This window comes from Suncus etruscus, chromosome 11 (genome assembly GCF_024139225.1).
Source record: "Suncus etruscus isolate mSunEtr1 chromosome 11, mSunEtr1.pri.cur, whole genome shotgun sequence".
Taxonomy (NCBI): Eukaryota; Metazoa; Chordata; class Mammalia; order Eulipotyphla; family Soricidae; genus Suncus; species Suncus etruscus.
Genome location: NC_064858.1, coordinates 73,704,464 through 73,725,909, shown reverse-complemented (window position 1 = coordinate 73,725,909; position 21,446 = coordinate 73,704,464). Strand labels below are relative to the sequence as shown.

The 21,446-nt window shown below is 43.2% G+C and overlaps 2 protein-coding genes across 2 annotated transcripts in view; one reads left to right on the top strand and one right to left on the bottom strand.

Annotated features, from left to right (window-relative positions):
* Positions 1 to 21,446, top strand: part of BCL2L13 (BCL2 like 13) — a 1,170,396-nt gene that overhangs the window by 218,504 nt on the left and 930,446 nt on the right. The gene's annotated exons all lie outside the window — the stretch shown is intronic.
* MICAL3 (microtubule associated monooxygenase, calponin and LIM domain containing 3) overlaps positions 1 to 21,446 on the bottom strand; it is a 251,291-nt gene that overhangs the window by 112,191 nt on the left and 117,654 nt on the right. The window contains exons 13-16 of the mRNA XM_049783345.1: positions 20,717 to 20,913; positions 18,352 to 18,467; positions 17,598 to 17,660; positions 16,965 to 17,138 (exon numbers count right to left, since the gene is read on the bottom strand). Coding sequence (XP_049639302.1) covers positions 16,965 to 17,138; positions 17,598 to 17,660; positions 18,352 to 18,467; positions 20,717 to 20,913 — 550 coding nt within the window. The remainder of the gene's footprint in view (positions 1 to 16,964; positions 17,139 to 17,597; positions 17,661 to 18,351; positions 18,468 to 20,716; positions 20,914 to 21,446) is intronic.

Genomic DNA, 21,446 nt, shown 5'->3' with positions numbered 1-21,446 from the left:
TAGGAGTTATTACTCCTGGCTCTGCACTCAGCAATTGCTTCTGGCAGGCTCAGGGGCCCATATAGGATGCTGGGGATCAAACGCAGTCCTGTCCCAGGTTGGCAGCGTGCAAGGCAAGTGCCCTACTGCTGTGCTTTTTCTCTGGCCTCTGTATTCTCACATCTTGTTTGTTTTGGTTTTGGGGTCATACCCAGCAGCAGGGGTTCCTCCTGGCTCTGCGCTCAGAAATTGCTCCTGAGAGGCTCAGGGGGACCATATGGGATGCCAGAATTTGAACCACCATCTGTCCTGGGTCAGCTGTGTGCAAGGCAAATGCCCTACTGCTGGCTCTCTCTCTGGCCCTTCTCACATCTTTCTAAGCAAGTTTTGTTCAAGAAAAAGGAGGGCGAGTGGGGGAAGAGAAGGGGAAAAAGGGAGGAGGAGTAAGTGGAAGAGGAGTGGGAAAGGAAGGGAGAGAGGTCCAGAGGAAGGAAAAAAAATCTGTGCTATTCAATCTTCTTTTGATTAATGATGAAGAACAAATGACCATAGTTCAACACAAAGACTTCTTCCTGCTAAACATAAGCTCAAGGAGTGATGTCATGAGTCTACTGGCAGACCTTTAGAGAAACCATGTCTATGCCATTCCTCCCTGTGGAGATGGCTGGACTCCTTGTGTTTGTGATCCTCCTTTCATGAACCACATGGAATTAGAAAACACTGTCCAATTTAAGGCACCTGAATTCCAATTCCAATCCAGAAGCATACCAGGAACAATTATAGTGAGTCAAGAGTTCATGAGAAGAAGCTGGAGCAATAGCACAGCAGTAAGGAGTTTGCATTGCATGTGGCAACACAGGGCAGATCCCGGTTCAAATCCTGGCATCCCGGGCTGGCGAGGTGGCGCTAGAGGTAAGATGTCTGCCTTGCAAGCGCTAGCCAAGGAAAGATCGCGACTGCGGTTTGATCCCCCGGCGTCCCAAACGATCCCCCCAAGCCAGGGGGCAATTTCTGAGCACTTAGCCAGGAGTAACCCCTGAGCATCAAACGGGTGTGGCCCGAAAAACCGGAAAAAAAAAAAAAAAAAAAAAAGAGGTTCAAATCCCGGCATCCCATATAGTCCACCAAGCCTGCCTGGAGCAACTTCTGAGCACAGAGCCAGGAGTAATTCCTGAGCGCCACCGGGTATGACCCAAAATCCAAATCCCAAAAACCAAAAAAAAAAAAAAAAAAAAAAAAAAAAAGAGTTAATCAGAAAGTGGTCTGAATGAACAAAAGTACAGCATACCCTAGCTGGGGTAGGACATCTAGGGTAGATTCTAAGCAGAAACTAACATCAAGTCATAGCTGCTTCTGCTTCCTTTTTTTTCCTCCAAGGGGTAGAGTGGAATGGGCCATTTCCAGTTGTGCTCAGGGCTTACTCCTGATGGCCTTGTAGGACCTGCTATGCCAAGGATTAAACTCAGGTCAGCAGCATGCAAGGCAAGTTTTCTACCTACTGTACTATCTCCCAGTCCTCTAAGTTTTAATTATTCAAACTGTAATTTTCTAAAATATCATTTTACCTTTAAGACATACATTTTTCAAACTTTACGTAAGGTCTTTTTTTTTTTTTTTATTAAAGAATATTGGGCAATTGGGGACGGGAAAGTGGCACTAGAGGTAAGGTGTCTGCCTTGCAAGTGCTAGCATAGGATGGACTGTGGTTCGATCCCCCAGTGTCCCATATGGTCCCCCCAAGCCAGGAGCGATTTCTGAGTGCATAGCCAGGAGTAAACCCTGAGCGTCAAACGGGTGTGGCCCCAAAACAAAAACAAACAAAATAAAAAGAATATTGGGGCTGGAGATAGAATAGTGCTAGCCTTGTATACACCTAACCTGGGTTCTATCCCTGGCACTCCATATAATCTTCCAAGTATTTTAAGGAATAATTGCTATGTGCAGAATCAGGAGAACCTCCAAGCAGGTGTGACCAAGCCAAAAAAAGTATATAAACAAATAAAATAATAAAAGGGTATTTCCAAGAATAGGTACTATATGCTAATGGTCAAAAAAATAAATGAGTAGCACCTAGATCCAAGCTTTTCTGGGGCAGGACATTAGAGAAGCCTGGAACACGCAAACAACCATGCAAAACTGAGCAATTTTAGTAAGCATAAAGGCATTTCTTTCATTCTGAAGCAGGCTAATGAGCAAGTGGAACAGAAGTAGAACATGAGGGCTGGGAATATGAGCATGATTGGAGTCTTCCTGTTCACCTGGTCCATCTCCCAGTAGAAGGTGTTTCTAACCTCAGCTATTAAAGCCCAAGGTGCCAGTGTGCAGCCACTGCTCACATTCCATTCTCAGTGGTGTGGTGATACCCAAATGCGGTGGTTACCTTTTCGTCACCCTTAAGAAACTGGCATTACAAGACCTACACTTACACAACTCTTCTCTCTCTCTCTCTCTCTCTCTCTCTCTCTCACAAGACCTACACTTACACAACTCTTTTCTCTCTCTTTCTCTCTCTCACAAGACCTACACTTACACAACTCTTTTCTCTCTCTCTCTCTCTCTCTCTCTCTCTCTCTCACAAGACCTACACTTACACAACTCTTTTCTCTCTCTTTCTCTCTCTCACAAGACCTACACTTACACAACTCTTTTCTCTTTCTCTCTCTCACAAGACCTACACTTACACAACTCTTTTCTCTCTCTCTCTCACAAGACCTACACTTACACAACTCTTTTCTCTCTCTTTCTCTCTCTCACAAGACCTACACTTACACAACTCTTTTCTCTCTCTCTCTCTCTCTCTCACAAGACCTACACTTACACAACTCTTCTCTCTCTCTCTCTCTCTCTCTCTCTCTCTCTCTCTCTCTCTCTCTCTCTCTCTCTCCCCCCTCCCTCCCTCCCTCCCTTAAGAAACTGTGGCATTACAGGACCTACAGTTCTACACATCTCTCTCCTTTCTCTTCTCTCTCTCTGTCTCTGTCTCCTGCTATTCAATACAGCAGAAAGGGTAAAAGACCCTTCCATTTTTCTGTGCAATGATTTATAGATGGCTCAGTTAAATCAGAGAAAACAGCAAAATTTTGTTCTTAAATGATTACAAGTTAGGAGACACCCAGAACACTGCATGTTCATCATTTCAAGGCATTCCAATTTTTTCACACATATTAATAAGATGTTTAGCATTTAACTAGCAAATGGCTGCAAATATTTAAAATAATTTTATATCACTTAAATGAAACAAAAGTGATAAAATAGTGCAATGAAAACTAGCAGCCTCTTTAACAAGTGTAGTACTAAGATCTCACATGCAAAACAGAGCGTGTACCACCCTCCCCCTCTTCCCCAGATTCTTATAGACACCAAAGTTAAGAGGTCTGCAACCTCTCTTTAGTGTAGGTGAAGTGAAAGATGCTGTGAGGAAACACAGCTTTGTCAAGTTCTAGGCCGTGCTACCTGTCGGAGAGAGTCAGAGGAGAGAGAGGCAGGGTGGTTGGAGGAGCGAAGACTAAGGGAATGTTCCCATTGGCCAACAAAAAATCGACGAGAAGGTTCAGACTCTGGTTGCTAAAAGAATAATAAGAAGAAGAAGAAAAGAAAAATCAAAGAAACATTTAACAAAAAGTTATATATCAAACCCTCTCATAATAAAGAACTTATCTTATCAAAATAATGAATACCTTTTTGTGAAATAAAAAAATTAGTTTCCAGAAGCAAGAATGGCTCATTTAAGATTTCCTTCTTTGCTGCTTTGAGCTCACTCTTCTCTCTTACATACAGTGAAAGCTGCTCTAGAGCAAGGCTTTGTGGCTGGAGCTACCTGCGAAAGCCAAGTCTCTTGCCACATGCATGGACTTCAATCCCTGAGTGAGCAGCAACAACAGCAGGAGGAAGCAGAGCAAGGAAGCGCTTGCACAGCTCACATTCATACTGTGTGCTCAGCACAACCCTAACAGGACTTAATTGGGATTTCTCTTCGTATATTCAAAGTTAGGCCTTACAAATAGCAGACAATGGAGAAGGCAAATCTCCAGTGGAGTTCAGTCCTACAAAGAAGTCAGACTATGGCCTCTTCCTCCTCCCGTGAGTGCAAGAGAAACTCTATTGCCTAGAAGTCAGTCTATTGCCTAGAAATCAGTTTCTCCTAGCAACAACTAGAAGAAAAGATTCTGAGCCCATCTAATTAATAAGTGCATTCTGGCACAACAAGATTAGGCTAGATTGCCAGTTGCAGTTGAACCCTGACAGCTGGCACTCCTATGTCCAGAGAAAGAGAAGGCTAAGAGCGGGGAGGACTAACTGCTTAGTTTTCTAGGGGTTTCAGGGAGAAATACCATGAACAGTAGGCAAACAGGGGCACTCTCACATGAATGAAAAGTCCTCTGCTTCTCCAATTCCAAGCAGATCCATCAAACCCTGACTTCAGCTTATCTAACTGTGCAGCTTCATGGAATGGCCACTAAAGTACTATCACCTTCTGCAAAACTCAGCCACCTCACTGACCCTCTAGTACAGGCTGAGGAAAAGCTGGGAAGATCTCTGCTGAAGAACTGAATGCACTAGAAAGAAATGACTGATCCTGCCTAATCAAACTAATGAGGTGGGGTCAGGTGATGGGTAGATGTTGGGGGTGGTGAGCAGGTGAATACATAGGCATAACTATGTAGAAATGGAACAAGCCTAAAAGAGATCATAAATGTAATCTGAAGCCCGAAGCCCTGCACTAAAGAATCTGGGGAAAATGAAAGAGCACCTGCTATAAACTATAATGTCTCCTGAGTGAAAAAAATCCTACTTTTCTTCTCTACTACACTGCAGGACTAGACTTGTAATAGCTTCTCTCTGCCACTCTCTCCTTATATCCAACAGAATTTTCTCCAACTATTTCATTAAAAATTACCAGGATCGGGGTCGGGCAGTGGCGCTAGAGGTAAGGTGACTGCCTTGCCTGCGCTTGCCTTGGATGGACCGCGGTTCGATCCCCCGGCATCCCATATGGCCCCCAAGCCAGGAGCGACTTCTGAGCGCATAGCCAGGAGTAACCCCTGAGTGTCACCGGGGTGTGGCCCAAAAACCAAAAACGAAAAAAAAAAAATTACCAGGATCACATTATATATGCTTCCCTCAAATGATTGCCTACACAGTGAAAAGTCCCAGCTTTCTTTCTCAGAGGAATACAAACTGGGAAAGAAGAAAAAGGCTGGACACAAGGCACTCCTAGGGGGTTGGGGGAACAGCACCCACAATACAGAGGTAGGCTGTGGAAAACCCTTCTACATAAATGCCATCCCATGCTCTTGGTAACAGAGAAGTTTCTAGCACATAGGTCTGCTTCTAGCTCGATAATGGGATGCTTGAAGAGAGCTATTACCACCTGCAGTTTTAGAGTAACAGAATTATAAATAACTCTAAAAATATAAGAAGTAAACTGATCTCTCAATAGAGAGGTAAGGCTGAAAGCTAAAGGGGCCAAGATATAGCTGAAAGGCACACAGCACATTCTTTCCATGTACAAGGCCTCTAGTTCAATCCTTTGCCTTCCCTACATAAGCATCTCCTGGGGTACCCTGGTGGCACCCAGCACTGCCAGGCTGAGCAGCTCGCCAGGCATAGAATTACTGGGTCAAGGATCACCAGAATAATGTTTCCAGGCTCTGAGCACTACTGGGGAGCTACCCCCAATTAAAAAAAAATTGGGCCGGAGCAACAATACAGGGAGTAAGATGCTTACCTTGCTTGTGGCTGACTTTTCAATCTCTGGCACCCCACCAGAAGTGATCCCAGAGCACAGAGGCAGGAGTAAGCTCTGAGTATCTAAGTATGACCCCCAAATAAAACAAAACAAAAAAGGTCCATGCAAAATAAACAATTAGAGTTGATTCATTTGGGGGTATAGGTAGGTAGGGCTATTCTCAGTTCTGTGCCCAGGGGTTATTTCCAGCGTGTTCAGTATACCCTACAGGATCAAACCCAGGTCTTCTACAAAGCATGTACTATCCCCTTTGGGATTGAGTGTTTTTTGTTTTGTTTTGTTTTGTTTTGTTTTGTTTTGGTTTGGTTTTTGGGCCATACCCGGCGGTGCTCAGGGGTTACTCCTGGCTGTCTGCTCAGAAATAGCTTCTGGCAGGCACGGGGGACCATATGGGACATCGGGATTCGAACCAACCACCTTAGGTCCTGGATTGGCTGCTTGAAAGGCAAACACCGCTGTGCTATCTCTCCGGGCCCTGGATTGAGATTGAGATTTTTGACTCTAGCTGTAGAGCTATCCCCACTCAGGACTGTCTTTGGAAATAACCCTAACAAAAGTTTCAAGAAAGCAGGCATCTATAAAGATGCCCATTTCTTCAGAAAGGCAAATTATAGCTTTTCACTATGCTTCTCATCCTTTCTTTTCACCCCATACTGGATCCCATACTGAGAGCCTTGCCCTGCCTCCCCCTGCCCATAAGGTTCTCCAGTGTTTCTAATCTCCAAGTCCTTGTCAAAAAGGCGAAGCAAAAGTCATGAGTTAATTGCTCTAGGTCCATTCTTGCTTGTCTGATAGTCAAATATTATTGCACCACAGGCACATAAACAAGAAGTGTTTTACAACACAACTTCTACAATGCAAATTCTTAGAAGCAGCATTTGACTTGAATGCGTGACAGATGAATATACTTAAATGTTACTTGCTACACTGTTAGCAAAAAGAATTCTGGTTCTTAGCTAGGTGACAAGAGTGTGCAAAAAGCATAGGAGAAGGGGACTGATTCCACCTTAATTTGCTCCTCCATCACAGCATGCCCCTTTTGTTTAGTTTCAGACAGAATCCCATGCTGTGGCATGCTTTTTTACCCTCATATGGTGGGAACTCTGCTTGCCATGGTTGTCAGCATCAAGATTCCTGTATATCTGTTGGCAACAAAGTAGAAACTGAGGCTCCATCCGAATGCTGTTTGGACTTAGTAGAGACAGCCAGAAATTCAGAGTTTACTACTTTCAAGCAACCACAATTCCATCTACACCAAATCCCATGACTCAGAACAATTTGTGACTGGTCATTTGCCTCTCCTGGCTTCCAGGGAGGTAAAAAAAAGATGGTTAGTACAAAGGTAGAACAAATGCATTTCTTTCACATGGTGACATAAGATTAGAGGCATTAAATTGAAGATTTAGAAGAAGAGGCATTAGAAGCAGGAGGCTTTCCACTCCATAACAAGGCATTAGAGAAAGACGGAAACTGGTTAGAATAAATGATCATTATAGTAGTCCAAAGGCAAGTCTGGGTGTGGATTAGTCCCTAAATAGGAACCTGGAACCAAAACATAACTAATTCTTTTTGTTTTCAGTAGTGAGAAGGAGGAGATTTGGGTCACACCTGGAGGTACTCAGGTTTACTCCTGGTTCTGTGCCAAGAGAGATCACTCTTAGTGATGTTCAGGGAACTACAAGTAGTGCCGAAGAAACAAACCTGGGTTGGCCACATCCAAGTTAAGTTCCTTTTTTCCCCCTACCTCTAATGCTGAGGCAAGGTTTAGGTTAGTTACTAATCCAAAAATGAATAATTTCTTAGATCCACAGATATAAGCTTCGGCAATTAAAATTAATGCACTGTGTTGTAGAAATAGCTCATTGGTGGAAACACATTTTTTTGAATACTGAAGGCCTGGGTTTGATCACTGGCACTATATGGTCCCCTGAACAACAGTTTGAGTGACCCACAAGCACAGAACCCGAAATAGCTTCTGATATCTTTCCAAAAAAAAAAAAAAAAAAACCAAAAAAAACAGACACATTATGTTAGGCCACCTTTAGAGAAACCACCTTAGTGGAGAAAACACCTGTCTATAGATCCTGCCTTTACCATTACTATTTCATTTCACTGGGATATACAACACAGCTCAACAAAGTCATTCTGCAATAGAACTGGGCACAAATACATACTTCAGTCCTCAATAACCATGCCCATGGTTAACTCCTCTTATTAAATGAAATTAAACTTAATAGAAGTCTCATCAAAAACTTCCAAATTCATTTTAGTTCTATCTTTTTGAGCAGCAAGATAAATAAATATTTTTAAATAGAATCAGAAAATTGTGTTGCTCTCAGGACATCAGGACCTCAGGTAGATGATATATAGTTTAGATTTTAGTTTGTGATTTTACAATGTGAAACTAGATCAGGCTACTCAGTTTGAATGTACTATTCCTTATCTTGAGGCCCAACTGGCACTCACCTCCATTAATAAGGGTGCTTCTCTTACGAGTGGTTTTTATTTTATTTTTATTTTTTTGGTTTTTGGGTCACACCCAGCAGCGCTCAGGGGTTACTCCTGGCTCTATGCTCAGAAATCGCTCCTGGCAGGCTTGGGGGACCATATGGGATGCTGGGATTTGAACCATCATTCTTTGGCATCTGAGGCAATTGCCTTACTGCTGTGCTATCTCTTCAGCCTAGTGGTTTTTATTTTTAAAGTTCTTGCTGAAATGTATGGATTGCTGATTCAGAGTCTACATAGGCAGGCAGAATGACACAGACAGGACAAAGGATCATGCAGAGATTGTCACCTGCTGATGGCCATGTGGCCGACCGGAAGGTGGAGCAGGGGGAGAAGAGAGTGTGATCACTTTTTTGGGGCAGGTCCGAGATTGTTCTTTTTCCCGTTGCTTTTATACCAACAGATACAAACAGAAAGAACACTGGTGAAACACTGACCAATACAGTGCCTGCACTGGAAGGGCTAAAGGACATTTGCCAAAAGCACCTTAAAATTCCTATCCCTTGCCCCTCCACCCTCCACCCTCCACAGTGGTGTGGTGGGGTTAGGGATGGGTCTTCAATGTGCTGGGTGAAGATCACAATGTGATCTCTCTAACTTACTTCCTAACTGCTGGGGATCAACAGGTCTGGTCGTTTTTATCAGGAGAGTCAGTGCCAAAAATAGGGCAGGTGATAAAAAAAAAAAAAAAAGAGCAGAGAGACTCTCACTTAGGGGCTTCATTACCAGCAATCCCAACAGCAGCAAAACTATACTGTCTCTCACTCCTGTCCTCTTCTCAGTCCTCACACACTCAAAATATGCTGGAAAACTACCACGAAAATACAAGAAAGTAAAGGAAAGAAGACATAAAATTTTAACATTTATACTAACAATGTCATGCATATGCTTAGAAATTATTTCCCCATTTGACCCTTCTCCATTGTCATCGCTTCCTTAAGAATAGTATGTAAACTAAGAGACCTGCAGTACTCAAAAAACAATCATTATTTGCAGGCCCAAAAGATCCTCAATTTTCCCAATCCCAGAATGACTGTAAATGCTAGTCTGGGGGAGAATGCTGATGGTAGTTATGAGGCAAGGAACGAACTCCAATGCTGTTTCTGACCTAGTATGATCTATTTCCAAACCAAAGCTGGCCAATGTAAACATGCCTATGCATTTCCCTGATCAAAAAGAAAGATTGGTTAGAGAAAGTACTAAATATCTCCACAGAAAGGTATGGCACTGGCAAACAAAACTGTCACTCATTTCCCTTATCATATACTATGACCCAAGAACAGAACTTGTGCCAACTCAGCTATCCTTGATGTTTCTTACCAGTTGCTTCCTCAGAACTGATTAAAGAGAAGCATAAAGGAAGTCATAATGAGGTGTTGCTAGTCAATCCTTCTTTCTGGCATATAAAGAAGACCAATGGTCCTGCACTCATAAGCAGAAGGCCCCAAGCTTATAGGAGTCCCTCTGTCCTCAGCTTCTGCAGCATCTGGCATCACAGTCTAACATTCTATATTCCACATGAACCACAGAAGTGTGACTTACAGTTATCTCAGGGGATAGCAAAGTACATCAACAATTCCCACTTCTATAGTACATTAGCATGAAGGGATCTAAAAGTATTTCAATGTTCTCACTTTTCTATTTACCAAATCTCATTTTTCCACTAGCTACTCTTCCTAAACTGGACATCATTCCACAGGATCTAGATTTGTCATTAAAGGTTTGCTTTCACTGCTGTAATCATAAATTATCCAGAGGACAAACTAGCTGTGTATTGCATTTCCATGTAGCAGCCCACACAAGGCTAGAAGCCATAGATGCTTCATGAATGGTAGAAAAACAAAAAGCCCCACAAACACCAAGCTCTAGGCCCCATCAAGAGAGCTCAAGTAAGTGATAAGATATGGAGCTGATTCACTTATAGAGAGAGGTTTTGGCCTACTCAGGCTCCTCAACTCAATACCCTACATTTCCTGCAAGCTCACCCAAAACTTTTCCATGCCCAAGTCACTTAAAAATGTCTGTTCGGGCCCCGGGAGATAGCACAACGGTGTTTGCCTTGCAAGCAGCCGATCCAGGACCTAAGGTGGTTGGTTCGAATCCCGGTGTCCCATATGGTACCCCGTGCCTGTCAGGAGCTATTTCTGAGCAGACAGCCAGGAGTAACCCCTGAGCACCGCCGGGTGTGGCCCAAAAACAAACAAAAAAAAAAAGTCTGTTCGGCCTGGAGAGATAGCACAGCAGTGTTTGCCTTGCAAGCAGCCGATCCAGGACCAAAGGTGGTTGGTTCGAATCCTGGTGTTCCATATGGTCCCCTGTGCCTGCCAGGAGCTATTTCTGAGCAGACAGCCAGGAGTCACCCCTGAGCAACGCCGGGTGTGGCCCAAAAACCAAAAAAAAAAAAAAAAAAGTCTGTTGTCTTCTAAGGGTTGGAGCAATTAGATAGCAGATAGAGTGCTTGTCTTATGCAGTTGACCTTTATTCAATCCCTGGCACCTCATATGGTCTTGAGATCTGCCAGGAATGATCCAGAGCACCTTTCAGTGCAAGGGGGAAAAAAAAGAAAAGAAAAGAAACGTGACCTGCCATTCCCTGCTTCTCCAATCTTGTCAATATTAATGAATGTAAGTTTGATGAATTTAGTTCAAAGTTAATTTTCTCCTTTAAGAGAGCCTCAACTAAGATTATTTCTCAAATCACACCTTCCACCAAGACTTCAAGGCAAAGGGTAAGAAAGCAGAACTAAATTTTATATGCCCTTCCTATTACCACCACCGGAGATAACAATGCAATTTGGCTACTGTCAGAATTTTTGATATCGTTCTCAAATCTGAAAATCTCAAAGGCCCTGCCTTACTGTGGCACATTATTACAATAGTTTTGAAAGGAAAGTTTTGCCATGAATATGACCTTTTTTTTTTTTTTTTTTTTTTTTTTGTGGTTTTTGGGGCTACACCTGCTTGATGCTCAGGGGTTACGGTTATGCCTGGCTAAGTGCTCAGAAATTGCTCCTGGCTTGGGGGACCATATGGGATGCCAGGGGATAGAACCACAGTCCTTCCTTCTTGCACCACCTCACCGGCCCCTATGAATATAATCTAAGTGAAATCCAACAACTTCCAATAGCTCTCTGATCACTTACAAAGTTCTCAGTCCTAAATGATGACTATGCATGAGAGAGCGGCTGGGTAACTCTCTCTAGAGCACAAATATGCTTAAATTTAACAACAAAGGAAACAGCATAGGCCTATACACCTCTGGTAGCTTCCTGTTCTTAACCCAGTGCCATTCCCCTTTCCAACCAATTCTATAATTTGTAGGGGGAGGCAATTTTCTAGGTGACCCTGCAAAGATTTTAGTAAAAAATTTCCAAAAGAGTACTTTAAATGTAGATAATAAAATAAAATGTCTATAATATTCAATTGAGGGATACTCCCCGCATCTCTTTCCATGCAATGCCAGGAACTGACTGCAAAACCTCACACAGGCAAAGCATGTATTCCACCACTCAGTCATATCTCTAACCCCTGGCCAACATTTGAAACAAAGGTTGTTTCTTAGGTATCATTCTCCTGTTCAACAGGACATACTCTACTGCCCCAATCCTGACATCAAGAAATGAGGTTTCTACCTGTAGTAATGGTAAAAAGACTATCAAATTGGTGGGACAAACAAACAAAACTCCAAAAGCTAAGATATATGACTATTTTAATGCAGTTTAATGCCAAATTAACAATCTGCCTTTGTTCGTTTATTTGTTTTTGGTCACACCCAGCAGTGCTCAGGAGTTATTCTTGGCTCTATGCTTAGAAATCGCCCCTGGCACAGGGGACCATATGGGATGCCGGAATTCGAACCACCATCCTGCATGAAAGGCAAATGCCTTACCTCCATGCTATCTCTCCGGTCCCAACAATCTGCCTTTTAAAACAGGTTTCTCATACCCCAAGTAATGAGACAAGCCATACAATAAAATTTATATCTGTTAATTGTTATCCCAGAGTTCCTACACAAACAAGATGTTCCCGCTACAGTGAACAAGACTTTAAGTCACAGGCTCAAAAGGAATGAGGTGGAAGGTACAAGATCGGAGCGGGCACCCATTCTGCCTTTATGCAGTTCCTTTACCTGTTTCCACAGAGGGGTGGGAGCAGGGTGCCCCTGCTTAGTTAGGCAGGATGACTGGATGAACCCACTTTCACGTGTCGGCTGTGACACACAGGCCAAGTAGGGGTGAGGGATAAGACATGGAGACAAAACAAAATAAAATACAATAAGGTAGGAGAACACAAAGTAAGGCTTTCAATGGAGGACAGAATCACATTTGTGGCTGGGGGAGGGAAAGAGATTTCTTAGCTATACCTACAGTTAAGTACTGAATCACTTCTCTCTCTCTTACACACACACACACACACACACACACACACATACACACACACACACTCTACAAAGAAATAAAGCATAGGAATGGACAGTGTCCAAACAAACCTTTGGATTGCAACGACAAAACTGAGGTTATCAAAGTGACAGTGGAGAAGGATAGATAGGACCAGAAGTGGAGAAATTTTGGGCATGTTAGTGATAGTAGAGATGTAGTAAAGTTATGTGCCAAAAGCAAAAAATATCTATGTTAACTCAAAAATAAATAAAAAGGTATACTTGGTAGGAGCAAAATAACCATAAATTGTTAATGGTGATAAAAATTACTGTCACCGAATTAGTGATAACTAATATTCTATATTAGCATTGACAGTTATATTAAGATGACTATAAAAGGGGCCGGGCGGTGGCGCTGGAGGTAAGGTGCCTGCCTTGCCGGCGCTAGCCTAGGACGGACCTCGGTTCGATCCCCCCGCGTCCCATATGGTCCCCCAAGAAGCCAGGAGCAACTTCTGAGCGCATAGCCAGGAGTAACCCCTGAGCGTCACAGGGTGTGGCCCAAAAACAAAAAAAACAAAAAAAAAAAAGATGACTATAAAAATGGAAAGTTATTCTCATATAGGACACAAAATACCAATGCATCCACAACCAAAAACAAATAGGAAAGGAGGAATAGAAGTTGGAATTCAGATCTTTTACCTAATGCAATGCTCTGAACCTAAGCTATTAATTTTGATTTGGAAAACTAATTTTTCACCAAAGCAAGACAAGCAGTTTTTTAGGACCATACTTCTCCCTTACTGTAGTCTAGCCTTTTAGGATGGGGTAGAATGAACGGATAAGCCCATAAGCCCAACATATAGGATCTGCTCTGTGTGCTGACAGCTAAAAAACCAGGAGTGTAGCAGCTGGAGAGAGAGCATACAGAAGGATGGTGGTTTGAATTCCAGCATCCCATATGGTCCCCTGTGCCTGCCAGGAGCAATTTCTGAACATAGAGCTAGGTGTAACCCCTGAGCGCTGCTGGGTGTGACCCAAAAACCAAAACCAAAACAAAACATAAAACCCCACAAAAAAAAACAGCTGTTAAGATTAATGGGAGAATTATGACTAATCTCCATGCAGTCAGCAGCCCCCTGCCTTTCTGAGACAGACACACATACAATCAAGGAAGAGAATATAGGCATGTATTTTACACACACACACACACACACACACACACACACACACACACACACACACACACACACACACACACACACAATATCAAGGAAGAGAATATAGGCATGCATTTCCTCTCCAAATGCTATCCCAGTTCATCAGGGATTTTTATAAGAAAATTCCTGTGAGAACCTCAAAGTGTCAGCACATCAACTTCTACAAACTCTTTGTGTTTTGAATAAGGGAGAGCAAAGAAGCTCTAACAAAGACATCACAGTCAAGGCTAACACTTAATTCATGAAATGCAAGTTAGCATCCTAGAAGAATCTTTAAAATCATTATACTTTTTTTTTTTTTTTTGGGTCACACTGGCAGTGCTCAGGGGTTATTCCTGGCTCCAGGCTCAGAAATTGCTCCTGGCAGGCACAGGGGACCATATGGGGCGCCGGGATTCGAACCAATGACCTCCTGCATGAAAGGCAAATGCCTTACCTCCATGCTATCTCTCCGGCCCCTAAAATCATTATACTCTTGACCACAATCATGAATAGCCTAGGGAAAATCATATAGTACAGACAAGAGCAGCAGATTTTCTTTGGCAGTGATGGTGGATGGGTGTTGGGTCACACTAAGCTAAACACAGGGGTCATACCTGGCCGTGCTCGTGGGACCATATGTAGCACCAGGAATCCAACTAGGGGTCCGGAGCAATAGCACAGAGCTAAGGAGTTTGTCTTACATGCGGCCAACACAGGTGGTTCGAATCCTGGCATCTCATATGGTCCCCAGAGCCTGCCAGGAGCGACTTCTGAGCACTGAGCAAGAAGTAACCTCTGAGTGCCGCCGGGTGTCACCCAAAAAACCAAAAACCAAAAACCAAAAAAAAAAAAAAAAAGGAATCCAACTAAGGTCAGTTGTGTGCAAAGCAAGCATCTTATCCTGCTCTACTACCTTTCAGGCTCTAGAGAAGTCTGCAGAAAAATCATATGAGTTTCACTTCTGAACTATATCATACAAATACTAACAAATCAAGGATTAGAGAAAAAGTAAAGAAAACCAAATAAGCACACATTTTAGAAGCTATTTATAGCATTTTTTAAAATGTGGGAAAATGGGGGACCAAAGTGATAGGACAGCGATTAGGGCATTTGCTTTGCATGCAGTCGCCCAGAGTTAGATTTCTGACATCCCATATGGTCCGCTGAGCCTGCAGGAACTAAGTGCAGAGCAAGGAATAATGCCTGAGAACTGTCAGGTGTGGCCCCAAAATCAAAAAGAAAAAAATAAAGTGGAAAAGGGCTGGAAAAGTAGCAGAGCTCACAACTTGGAAGGCCTCACAAAAAACAATCAAAAGTGGGCATATGCCAAAGCAGAACAGAGGCTGTCCAACTATAAAAATTAAAATGGGGGCCGGTGACGTGGTGCTAGAGGTAAGGTGTCTGCCTTGCAAGCACTAGCCAAGGAAGGACCGCGGTTCGATCCCCCGGTGTCCCATATGGTCCCCTCAAGCCAGGAGCAATTTCTGAGCGTAACCCCTGTGCATCAAACGGGTGTGGCCTGAAAAACCAAAAAAAAAAAAAAAAAAAATTAAATGTAAAAAAAAAAAATTAAAATGTGCTGAAAAATCAAGAAAGAGACGCCTGCAAACACAGTTGTTATATCTACACCCGATCAGCTGCATAGACTCACCCTGTACTTGAAAGAAATATAAACCAAGCCATGAAAAATTATGGGTATACTGGTCATGCAGCTGAAAGCTGACAATCTCGGGAGAGGGTAGGCCAAGTTCCTGTACTGTGGAGGCCATGCTTGTTGCACCCATTACCAAATCACTGCCAATGGCTCTGCTTCACCACTCCTTTATGGATCTCTTACAGAAACACTAAACTCCAGGTCTGCTGATATTTGAGCTGATTATTTTGGAGAGGAGGCACTCCCCTAACCGCTGGTCCAACCATACTTCCAGAAGACCTGGCAATCAAAACCATTTCCCACAAAAGCTTCAGTATCAGCAATAATGCTTATAACTCCTGGACAACTCCATATTTGTTTAATTCTGTCATCCCCATAAGAACACACCAATTTAGATGACAGTATGTAGTCATCTAAAGTTCAGAAACAAATGAAGTAACAGAACAAGAGCTTACTAAATCTTCTAACAATGATTTAATGACCTAACTAGAGACAAAATAATTTTTTCAAATTTATCACTGTACCTCTTTTTCTTCTCTTCCGTTTTTTTTTAGTATTTTTTTTTTGGGTCACTCCTGGCTCTGCGTTCAGAAGACAATATGGGATGCCAGGAATCGAACAGGAGTCTGTCCAGGGTTGGCTGCATATAAGGCAAATGCCCTACCGCTGTGCTGTCGCTCAGGCCCCAATAAATAGGTGAGTACTTTTTTTTTCTTTCAGTTTTTGGGCCACACCCGAGGTGCTCAGGGATTTACTGTGGGCTCTGTGCTGAGAAAATACTCCTGACAGGCTCAGGGGACCATATAAGTTACCGAGAATTGAACCTGGGTCTGTCCTGGGTCAGTCACACGCAAGGCAAATATCCTACTGCTGTGCTATCTCTCCCTCTTTTCCTTTTTTTTTTTTTTTTGGTTTTTGGGCCACACCCGGCGGTGCTCAGGGGTTACTCCTGGCTGTCTGCTCACAAATAGCTCCTGGCAGGCACGGGGACCATATGGGACACCGGGATTCGAACCAACCACCTTTGGTCCTGGATCGGCTGCTTGCAAGGCAAACGCCGCTGTGCTATCTCTCCGGGCCCCCTCTTTTCCTTTTTAAAATAATTTTTCTCTCACTTATCTGGAAACAAATGTACGATCAACTATGTCAACTATGTGATACATACTCTTTAAATAAATTAAAACAATCAGAAATACTGTAAAACATTAACAAAATTATACATGTCTAAAAATTAGCTATGTTAGTACTTTATTCATAAGCATACACTTTAGTAACAAATATGTATGTTTTATTATGTGAAAATATGCACACAGATTTTTAAAATCTCTTTGCTGGTCTGTCATGAATGAGAAGGATAAAAAAAATAGTCCTGAAACGCTCTTCTCTGCTAGTCAGGAAAGAGGACAATTAGATACCAGACATAAGACACAGGTCTGTGATACAGCTCATCTCACCCTACTGAAAACAATCTTCCCCAAGTGTGATATATATTTACCTGTCTCCTCACACCAGGGGACTGTGGGGGTGCATTCTCTTCGAATTTCGCCAGCAGCTGGGTTGCCATGTACTTCACTTTATTCTGGTTGCCAAGTGCTACATCCATGCGTCGATCAGTGAGTGTGCTCACCAGTGTGGCTCTTCCTGGTCTGCAGGCCCGGGGTGCTTCCTCCTGATGAATACAAGCCACCCAAGAACCAGTCTATATGCCCAGACACCCTCGGTTCAAAGAATACAGTCAGTGCCTGGCACAGCTGGTATTTTTACGTTAGGTTGAGCCTAACAGCAGTTTTCCAAGGCTCTAATCTCAAGAGTCAGCAAGAGTTTGGCCCATGATGGGAAAAAAAAATCTCTTCAAACACTAGACTTTTGTTGGTAGTATTCAATCCCAGGGCAGACACTGCCCTTTGCCAATAATTCCACAAAGAGAGAAATGCACTAGTACATGTGTGTGCAGGTTCCCTTGATTGCTACCAAACTTAAAACAAAAACCCACAAAGAGCATCCTCCTACAAAAATTCTCATAAGGGATACACATGAAAAGATCTAGAATGCAAATTTGGAAATGGAATAAATAAGCCAAAAAAGTCAATTCAGCAAATCACTCCAGCAAATCCCAGATAATCCTTACCTCTTCTGATTGACTAGTCTTTCTCCTCTTTCCAGCACCATCTGAGTCCTTTTCCTTTTTATCCTATGTGGAGATATAAGGAAACTAGCATTGTTCTAGTCACTATCTATAGACATTAGCTTTGCAGCTCGTAAAAATAACTCTTCAAGGAGGGACATGAGCCAGCAGTAGAATATTTTTACCTTGAACATGTGAGGTCCTGAGTTCAATTCCCAGCACCACAAATAAACAAAAAAAAAAAATAAAAAGACCACAACAATAAGAAAAATAGTAACTCCTACGCTCCTGGGGCTGGGAGTTAGCTTAGCATGCTTTTCATGCACCAGGACCCAAGTTAGTAGCCGACATTGCATTCTCTGTGCCCCACACCCCCATAATACCAGCTGTAGCCTTAGAGTCCCTCAACACTGCAGGAGTAGTGCTAAATATTCCAAACGCTGGGATCTGAGTAGTTCCACATCCTCTGGTCCTAATATTGAACTGCCCACCTTGGCTGGCCAAGAATAAACTGTAATTGGCCCTTGGGTCACCCAATTATTGCTCTGGAAGCCCCCAAAACATAAATAAAACAAAGTACAAATTATAAATTCTTAGAACAAGAAAAAGTGTAGCTGTGTGATGATGTCTCTTAACCAGACTTATGGCGATAACATTTCACAATGCATTTAACATCAAGTCATTATACTGCAATAGCTAAAATTAACATAATACTCTATGTAGATTACATCTCAGAAGCAGAACTCTTCCCTTTTACCTTAGGAGAACGCTTCCGAGAGATGGTCTGCCCCAGTTTGCTTAAAAAGGAGATGGGAGATTTAGTGCTGGCTATCAGGACTGCTGCTTTCTCCTCAGCATTCAGATCCAAGGCATCTGTGAAAAAGAAGCAATGTTCAAGATAGTACTCCAAGTTCTGGCAGAAACACCCTTTTTGCAAGTGGATTATAGCACCTAACAGTGAAAAGGTTCATTGGCTCCAACAAAAGCATAAAGATGTCAGTAGGAAACCCCACAAAGAAAATACATCCTTAGGTATGGAACCTCTTCTTTTCCATCCACAAAAACAAATTAGCTTCATTTCTTCCCTCCCTCCCTCCTTCCCTCCCTCCCTCCCTCTCTCTCCCTCCCTCCCTCTCTCCCTCCCTCCCTCTCTCTCTTCCTCCCTTCCTTCCTTCCTTCCTTCCTTCCTTCCTTCCTTCCTTCCTTCCTTCCCTCCCTTTCTCTCCCTCCCTCTTCCTCCCTCCCTTCCCCTCCCTCCGTCCCTCCCTCCCTCCCTCCCTCCCTCCCTCCCTCCCTCCCTCCCTCCCTCCCTCCCCACACTTGGCAGCGCTCAGGGGTTACTCCTGGTTCTGCATTCAGAAATCACTCCTGGCAGGCTCGGGGGACATATGGGATGCAGGGAATCAAACTAGGGTCTGTCCTGGGTCGGTCGTGTGCAAGGCAAATGCCCTACCACACGATGCTATCTCTCTGGTCTGAGCTTTATTTTTTAATTTAATTCAATTACAAAAACACTTGTCTTCCTAAAATTGGTATCTGCCTATGATTTTTATATTGTCACACCTTATCTGAGTGATAAAAATCTCAAGTTAAAGAAAAAATCTGAAGGCTGGTTTGAACACAAAGAGATACTGTATATATCAGCTGCACTCAGATCTACCCTGAATATTCTAGGTCTGGAGAGATAGCACAGAGGTAGGGTGTTTGCCTTGCAAACAGCTAATTCAGGACAAATGGTGGTTCGAATCCTGGCATCCCATAGGGTCCCCTGTGCCTGCCAGGAGCGATTTCTAAGTGAAGAGCCAGGAGTACCCTTGAGTGCAGCTGGGTGTGACCCAAAAACAAAAAACAATGTAAATTCTATATATCTAAGGACTAAAGAGATATACAGCACAGAGGTTAAGGCACTTGCCTTGCATATGGCCTACTTGGCTCAATCCCTAGCAGGGCATGGTACCCCTGAGCAACACTAGTTGCTCATTGCACTAGCAATGAGAAGTAAAATAATTCCTTGCTAGCAACTTATTGCTTCTGTTGCCATTCTTTTTAGCATGTCACAACCTATCTATACATGCCCTTTTAAAGATAGAAATGTTATCTAGTAATATCTTTTTTTAACACTTATATATCTATACATATAGAACTTTTTTGTTTTGTTTTTTTTTTTTTGGGGGGGGTCACACCCAGTGGCGCTCAGGGGATACTTCTGGCTCTGCACTCAGAAATCACTCCTGGCAGGCTTGGGGGACTATATGTGGTGCCAGGAATTGAACCAGGGTTCGTCTTGTTGGTCACGAGAAAGGCAAACACCTTACCGCTGTGCTTTCTCTCCAGCCTCCAATTTGAACTTCTTACAACATATTACAACCTATCCGCAAATTTTTGCAGATTGGAAAGCTAAGGCACAGGAAATCTTATAACTTACTTAAGGTAAAATAGAGTAACTTAAATATAAACCCAGGTCAGATATCATGATAAACACTCCGATCTGCTATGGGACCATCTAGGCCTTGAAACTGAACCTATGCCATCTGCAAGCAAACTGTGCACTTAGCCTGCTGAATCACCTCTCCAGGCCTATATATATATATATGTAAAAAATTTTTTTTTTGGTTTTTGGGTCACACCCAACGGTGGTCAGGGGTTACTCCTGGCTGTCTGCTCAGAAATAGCTCCTGGCAGGCACAGGGGACCATATGGGACACCGGGATTTGAACCAACCACCTTTGGTCCTGGATCCGCCGCTTGCAAGGCAAACACCGCTGTGCTATCTCTCCGGGCCCCCATCTATATTTTTGTAGCACAAAGACAGACTAAAGAAACATTAGACTAAGGGCCAAGGAAAGGTTCTGGGGAACCACTAAATAGTAAGAGAATAAAGAGATACCAGAAAGGAATGAATTACTGAGAAAACAATGAGATAAGATCAGGGCAGGAGATGTGGCTCAGTGGTAGAATACATATCTCTCTTGTGTAAGGAAGCCTTGTCTTCCATGCCCAACACCACAGGGCTGTAGAGGTGGGAGTGGGGGAGAAAACAGAGGTAAATCTGATATTATCAGTTGTATTCCTATGTAGAGGTGGAGAGGCCCAGCCTTGCAAACTGTGTCTGTGGCTCTTACCGCTGGAGGGAAGGGAGTCTTTGAACATCTCATAGAACTGAGTCAGGTACATCACCATGGACAGCTTGTCAGGCTCACCCACAGAGGCCATTTCTTTGCCTGTCATTATGGGAGAAATGCCCAGTTCCTTTTCTGCAGTATCAAAGGCCAGCTGGTTATTGGTCTCCACATTTTGCTCATCCAAAGAATCAAAATCTCTGAAAAAATGACGAGGAAAATATATCAAGATGGATTGCTTGTCTCCAAATCAGAAAACACAACATCAGGAATGAACATTTCTTGGTCTGTAAGAAAAAATCTAGGAGTCATACTTCCCTGAAATCTAAAAGCCAATCTGTTTACCTCCATTTCAGTCCCCTTCCTTTCACTAAGAAAGGGAAGGAAGGAAGGAAGGAAGGAAGGAAGGAAGGAAGGAAGGAAGGAAGGAAGGAAGGAAGGAAGGAAGGAAGGAAGGAAGGAAGGAAGGAAGGAAGGAAGGAAGGAAGGAGGGAGGGAGGGAGGGAGGGAGGGAGGGAGGGAGGGAGGGAGGGAGGGAGGGAGGGAGGGAGGGAGGGAGGGAGAGAGGGGGAAGAGGGAGGAGGAGGGGAGGGGAGGGAGGGAGGGGGAGGAGGGAAAAAAAGAAAAGAAAGAAAGAAATTATGCTCAAGAAGAGAAGTGATTAAAAGATCTACACAATAAAGAAAATGGAAAAACTTGAAAATTTATCGTTTTTGTTTGTTTGGGGTCACAC